The 7,395-nt window shown below is 42.0% G+C and overlaps 1 protein-coding gene across 1 annotated transcript in view; it reads left to right on the forward strand.

Annotated features, from left to right (window-relative positions):
* Window positions 1-5,947, forward strand: part of CCNF (cyclin F) — a 61,084-nt gene extending 55,137 nt beyond the window's left edge. Inside the window, exons 16-17 of the mRNA XM_068244423.1 lie at window positions 1,220-1,392; window positions 2,294-5,947. Of these exons, the coding sequence (XP_068100524.1) occupies window positions 1,220-1,392; window positions 2,294-2,646 (526 nt within the window). The 3' untranslated portion in view covers window positions 2,647-5,947. The remainder of the gene's footprint in view (window positions 1-1,219; window positions 1,393-2,293) is intronic.
* Window positions 5,948-7,395: the final 1,448 nt, after the last annotated feature.

Genomic DNA, 7,395 nt, shown 5'->3' on the forward strand with positions numbered 1-7,395 from the left:
TGTAGTAATTATAAAAAAGAAAAACAGATACTCACCTAAGGAGAGGGAAAGCTCTGGGTCCTAATGAGCTTTCCCTCTCCTCTCCCGGTGCCCTCAGTGTAGCGCTGGCTTCCTCTGTTTGAATCCCCCGCCACAGTGGACTGCAGAGCAGAGTCCTCCCGAAGATGGCCAGCTCCATACTGAGCACATGCAAGTGCACAAGAGAGGGCGCTCACACGTGCGCAGTATGGAGCGGCCAGTGCTCCCGAAAGCTTTCTAAAGTCGCCTTCGCCAGTGGAGCGAGCAGTTTTTGACCAAATTAGTCAAATATTGCACCCAGGGACAGCACTGCAACGGGAGAGGAGAGTGGGGGCTCATTAGGACCCAGAGCCTTCCTTCTTCTTAGGTAAGTATCTTTTTTTTTTTTCCTCTTTTTTTTCTTCTTCTTCATGGTTTCCATTTATTTTAAAGCACATCTACATTAAAAACTAAAAGCGGGGCTTGTATATTGCCACTATCATTAGTGCAGCTGCTGCTGTAGGACCAGCTGGATATGGGTGGTAATTACGTACAGGTAGTCCCCAGTTAACAAACAAGATAGGGACTGCAGGTTTTTTCTTAACCTGCTTCCGTTCTTAAACAAAAAAGAACTTTGACTACTCCACAGTGCAACGCGTTTTGCAGGTATGACCTGCTTCATCAGGCAAATTGGAGAGTAACTAAAATGAGTGTGGTGAAGACCAAGCACCCCTAGGTCTTTACCACAGTTGATTTAGTAACTCCCTAATTTGCCTCATGAAGCGGGCACACCTGCAAAACATTTTGCACTGTGGAGTAGGCCAGAAAGTTCTTTTGTGAATCTTATTTTTTTATTTTTTGTTTGTGTGTATAATATCCTATTTTTGCCACTGTTCAAACAATATCTACATATAGTACAAAGCTATGAAGCTGTTGGATCTCTCATTGCTCCTGCATTGAAAAGCTAGGTCATGGGGGGGGGGGGGGGGGGGGGGGAGTTCAGGGCCAGCGACAGCACAGCACCTCACCTTGGCTGAAAGGAATACATTTTCATCTGATTCTGTTATAGTGATCGAATCTGCAGAGAAACGAGTGCTGATTTTGTGTATGGGCACCATCCTATGCATTTTTATTTACACAAGCCTCTTTTGACCTCCTCCCTGGACTAAACTGACATCCTCCTTGTATAAATTTATCTAACAACCAGATTTCCTCCCTACAGACGCAGAGAAGACAGCATGCGGGAAGATCGGGACAGCTTTGTGACCACTCCCACTGCAGAACTATCCAATCAGGAGGAAGCATTACTTGGAGACTTCTTGGACTGGAGTCTGGATTCCTCACGTTCTGGTTATGAAGGAGACCGGGAAAGCGAGGGTGAACGGGAGGGGGATGGTAAGCTCTTCAGTTTTAACGTTAAACAGCATTTGGTGTCTTCCTGTAGAATACATGTGAGTTTGAAACAAGATGGAGATGCACTAAGGCATATTGTACCATCATGTTAACTTTAAAGTGTGTTCAACTACAGTACTGCATACACAATTAAAAACCATGAAATGTCCCACCTGGCACCAGTGGTGTTTTCTTGATTTGGTATTAAATGGGCCTAGTTGTAGCACCCCAGGCCATAGTACAAGAGGCAAACGGAACTCTCTTCCCACGTTTCCAGTCTATGCGTGTTGTTAAGTCCTCCTTTGTGGTTTCTTTTTAAAGTTCCTCTCCAGGCTCAAGATTTATTCTGCTGCTTCTTCTCTCCCTCTCTGAGCAGTAGCACAAAATCCTTTTTAGAAATATTTAAAATGTACCTGTATTTTGATGAAAATGTCTTCATACGCCCTCAAACATGTGCATGCTAGTTCAGGATCTATGGCTAAAAGTATCAGAGGATCAGCAGGGCAGCCAAGCAATATGCATTGTATAAAGGGAAATAAATGTCAGCCTCCATATCTCTCTCGGGTCAGTCGCCCTTTCGGTAAAAGATGAGAGAAATTTACATTGTCATTTTCTCTGATGTTATTGAATATTAAAGGAAGCCTGAGCAGACAATAATTCAGGAGGAATCCTTTCTACTTCAGAATTAGCTTTTTGCCTGTATGTTGTGCTGGTCCTGTTTCTATGATAATTACCTTGATGGGCTTTTTCTAAGTTAAGTGGTTATCGTAATTAGAGGTTGATGAGCTCAAATTGACAAATTGTACTGGAAAAATAAAAAATGGAAATGTGCCACAAACTCGGCAAAATGTTTTTTTTTGTTTTTTTCAGATTTTGTAATCCATTTATTCTTTTGTGTTTCTAGTGACTTGTCCCAGTGGTATCCTCGATCTCTCCATGATCCTCCCGGAACACCAATGCCAGGACTCCAGCGACGAGGACACAACTAACGTCCAACCACTACCTGCAAAATCTGAACACTCCATACCCCACGCAAGAATGGGAGCAGAAAACAGTTCCGGCTACTCTTCTGTGAGCAGCCCCACTTCCTCTCCTACTGGCCTTTCCTTCACGCCAACCCCAGGACTCGCCCACAGCAGACTGACCCCCATACCCTTCCCCCAGCCCAGTCCAACTCAGTTCAAGGCTGCTCGAAGGCAAGTGAAAAGGAAAAACCAAGCCCAACACAGTGACGAAAATATGGCTGGATCCTCGTAAACACTTTTTTTTTTCTTCTTTTTTTATATGTACAGAGAAGTTTATATATGTGTATAATGTATATATTTTTGTCATTTAAAAAAAAAAAAAAAGTTGTCTGCCTGGTTTATCCAAAGTGTAAAGTATTTACAGAGTAATGGAGAACAAAGGATCATTCTCTTATTTGAGTTGGGTAACGAGTACCAATATGTGAGTTTCCACAGCGGAAAAACTAAAGAACAAGTCCACTTGTTGTTATTTTTTTTTAACCTGCTGTGTTTTTATTTTTTCTTTCTAATTGCAAACCCCCACCCCCTTTCCTCTTATTTTTCACTGACTGAAATTCCAAATCATGCTGATGCAGTGAGGATCCTGCACAATCTTATGAAATGGTAAAGAAGGGGCAAGTCTTGAATTAGATAGCAGCAAGAGATATGGCTTGGCCTACTGAATTGCTTGCGGTGGTGGTTGGGGTCGATTGGTTAATGTGAGAGCTTAAAGGGCTACTGATCTGAGGATATAGAGGCTGCCATATTTATTACCTTTTTGAAACATACCAGTTGATTGGTATCCTGCTGATCTTTCATGCATCAGCAGTGTCTAAATGACACACCTGAAACATGCATATGGCAAATGCAGTCAAATACTAGATCTGCATGCTTGTTTTAGGTCTATGGTTAAAAGTATTAGAGGCAGTGGATCGGCAGGACAGCCAGGCAATGTGCGTTGTTGAAAAGGAAACAAACCTTTAAACATGAATATGCTAAATACCTCCACTAACCTATACCTAACCTCACCTCCACTGATCACTAAAGCAGTTACTATGTATTACTGATTTTTACTTTTCATGTTCTTTTAACACAGCTGCTAGCCTAACAGCAGCTAGTTCAAGCTAGAGGAATGCACTGGTAAACTGTTCACTTTAATTTTGTATCATTCCACCCCATCCCCAAGAGGGGTAGCATGCATCCAACAATGGATGGGGTGGGTAATTTTGTTTTTGTTTACTGTGTGAGCAGAGATCTGCATGTTGTACAAGAAGTCAACTGCCAGCTCGTAAGTTGATGGGAGGTCTGGCTGATCAAGTGCCATTATAAGGCTGAATTAGCATAGATATACCCACAGTCCAAATATGACTGCATTTGTCTGGATCAGGAGGTGATCTCATGTGTGCTGCTCTCCTGGGGATGCCATCATCATGATGCTGGGCTACAATTCTAGCTATGTATAGATTTCAAAATAGTCTGATGAAAAAAATACCAAATCATAAGGAGATTGTGCATGGATGGCTCAGCCAAGCTCTGAAGATCTCACAGCTCTGTGTGGGTGTAAAAATCTGAATGTGCCACTAAATAGTATCAGTGCTTTCTATAGAGGGACATGGGTCAAGGTCAATTGTTACTTGGCAAAAAGGCTATACTGCTTGGAAGGACACTAAAAAGTTAAATGACATCTTACGTACTAGTCAGGAGAAATAAAAAGTGGAAAGTGTATGCAACAATAAATCTTCTTACTTCATAGAAATTGAATATAAAAATACAAAATGGCTTTATTAAAAAAAACCTAACTTATACAGGGATTTAAAATACTGGGACCCCCCAAAAGGAACAGCGGTTCCAGCATGCAACACTCACTGCCACAAACACACCTAACCCATCACCTAGTGTGATCCAGGGCCCACAGCCGGCTCAGACTAAGTGACATCCTAGTAAGACCTAAGCACTGTAGTGGCGATTGAAAATGCGTGACCTTTTTGGATTCACAGGATTTTTTGCACTGGAAATTAGCATTTTAAGTAATTTTGGACATTCTCCAAATTACAGAGAATTGGTCTCTTCGATATTTTTTTTTTTTTTTAAATGCATTTTGTAGGCAAAATGTGAAGTTGCTTTAGGGACGGATTGAAAAGCACTCTCAGCTCTAGCCCTGTTTGTCCTGGAAGTGTTTACACAGCTGTCTGTCACTGACCTCACATAGCTGCAGGCCATGCATGCTGTATAGTTGTGAAGTCGTTGGATGTACATAGGGAGTAATGCTGAAATCTGAACCAACGTACGCACTTTACATTTCTGTTGCCCAAAATGATCAGTAGCCTTTTTTTTGCTTGGGGTGGGGTTGTATAAGCAGAAGCCACCTCGCTGCAGGAACAAAAGATTTCGGCCATTAGTGCCTGAACTATTGCACAGGAGAAGGAAAACCTAGAGCGTGCATTTAGAGAGTTTAGCCTGTCTAATTCACCCTCATCTGTCTAATCACAAGTTGTAATTTGATCTCTTCCCTGTGTCCGCTGACTGCTGTCAGTTAAAGGGACTCCGAGCAGTGCAGAAACTATGGAAAGATGCATATCATTTTAAAGCTCTTTCCAATGCTATATAAACTGCCGCCCTATGCCTTTTAGTTTTCGCTATTTTTGCGATTGAAATTGCGGCCATTTCAATAGCGAAAACTAAAAGGCATAGGGCAGCGGTTTATATATTATTGGAAAGAGGAGAAAGAGCGTTTTAAAATGATATGCATCTTTCCATAGTTACTGCACTGCTCAGTCCCTTTAAGCTCATTTGAAAGCACAAGATGTTAACACTGTCTGCTTCCATGAAAGCAGGAAGTAGAAACACTGAAGATTTATTGTAGGATTTGTAGAAAAAAAGTTTTTTTTCTCTAAAGCTTATCGCGCAGAGAGGAAGTTCTGAGTTCAGGTCTGCTTTAAGATGTTGCTTTAGCAAAGTCACTTATCCAATGGATTTTACAATGCACCATAAATGTAGCAGCTTTGCAGCATACCATTTAGGTACAATGCATCCCCAAACGGTTTACACATTTTTAGTCATTAACCTTTTGTATCCAATCAGCCCTCATAATAAAGGTGCATACACTTTCATAAAGATAGTCACCCACAGGGATTGGTCCTTGATCCCTTCGGACTACAGTTTGGGGCTGAAGGCTCTACAGATTCTTTGCTTAAAGTGGACCTGAACTCTTGCACAGGATAGAAGGAAAACACAGAGAAATGCACCCTGTATGTATTTAGAGCGTTAAGCCTGTCTAATTCCTTCCTCATCTATAGGTGGCCATACACTGGTCGATTTGCCATCAGATCGACCAACAGATAGATCCCTCTCTGATCGAATCTGATCAGGGAGGGATCTATGGCTGCCTTTACTGCAAACATTATGAATCGATTTCAGCATGAAACCGATCACAATCTGTGGAGCTGCCGCTGCCCCCCACCAGCTATACATTACCTGCTCCGGCCGGCGCGAGTCCCCCTCTGTCCCTGCTGCTCCTTCTACTGCCGGGTTCTGGCTGGCTTCACTTCTTTCTGTCTGGGGATGTTTAAACAGTAGAGCTCCCTCTACTGTTTAAACTTCCCCAGACAGAAAGAAGTGAACAGTAGAGGGAGCTCTACTGTTTAAACTTCCTGTCGGGACAGGAAGTAAGTGAAGCTAGCCAGAACCCAGCGGGAACAGGGTACACGCCGGCGGAGCAGGTAATGTATTGCCGCTAGCATCGGTCATTCAAATGTCGCTATTGACACACTCCCGACCTGCCGGCAATTGAGCGAAATCTTCCGCACGGACCGATCGACGGGAACAATGGATTTTGGACGGAAATCGATCGTTCTGTCAGCGTTTGCGCAACAATTTCACAGCAGATTCGATCACTCTCCCTGAGAACAGGCAGTGAATGTAAAAGTAGAGCAACTTTCAAGGAATGGGGAATATGGAAGGTGCTATTGCAGATTTTACTTTGAGAATGCCACCTACCAGGTTTTTGTGCTGATCTGCCTGATTCAGACCCAGAGAGTATGTAGATCTGCGTGCTTGTTCCTGGGGTGCAAAGTATTGAAGCCACGTAAATAAATAAGCGCAATAACCAGGGAATTGGCATTCTGTAAATATGGTGGTAGCCTTCACCTTGGGTGAAAGTAACAGAAGCACTGCAATGTGCTGCTGTGAACAGATAGCTTATGCCAATCATACCTTCTACGCATTCTGGAAGATAAAGTATAGCTGTTGCTTACAATAAAGAGGGAGTGATACATGGCTGTCATTCTTGGATGTAATACAGTTTATCTTGTTCTGTAGCATAAAGTCTTAGCATCTTGTATCTGTATTAGGCTGGATTCACAGTGGTCCATTACATTGCGCACGTGTTATAAGTGTGAACTGCAATGGAGACTGGACATAGACTTTAATACAAAGCCTGGATGCAGCGAGGTAGAATAATGCAATCCGTTACAATCCAGTACTGTGAACAGGCCCATAGATTTATATGGGCAGTGAGATGACATGCAGAATTATTTGTAAACGCAACTGAGCGCTGTGAACGAGCCTGTAAGCCTCCTACAGCCTGTTTTAATAGTATGTCTAGTTCCTTTTTGTTTGTTTTTTGATATTCATAGTAAAAATTGAATATTTTTTTACTTTTTTTCAATTTATTTTTAAACGGGACAATATATTAAAAATGAAAATGGTGGGATTTAGGTGCTTTATGTGCTGTTCTGTCGAGCTTAGTTCGGGAATGGTCTTATTTTACTGTGGTGTAGTAAAGATATTTCTCTTCAATGGAACCCATTTATATTGCCCTCCAAGTCTGGTGAGTTTGCTTTTTGTACTTGTTTGCATCAGCAGTCAATGTGAAATGCTTTTTTTCTGATCACAAAACTACCAGTGAACTCGCAGGCGGCTCTACAGAAAAAGAAAAGTGTATTTATGTTGTTCCATATGTGCCTAATAAATAAAATATTATTGTAAAAACATTATTTTAGTG

This window comes from Hyperolius riggenbachi, chromosome 7 (genome assembly GCF_040937935.1).
Source record: "Hyperolius riggenbachi isolate aHypRig1 chromosome 7, aHypRig1.pri, whole genome shotgun sequence".
NCBI lineage: Eukaryota > Metazoa > Chordata > Amphibia > Anura > Hyperoliidae > Hyperolius > Hyperolius riggenbachi.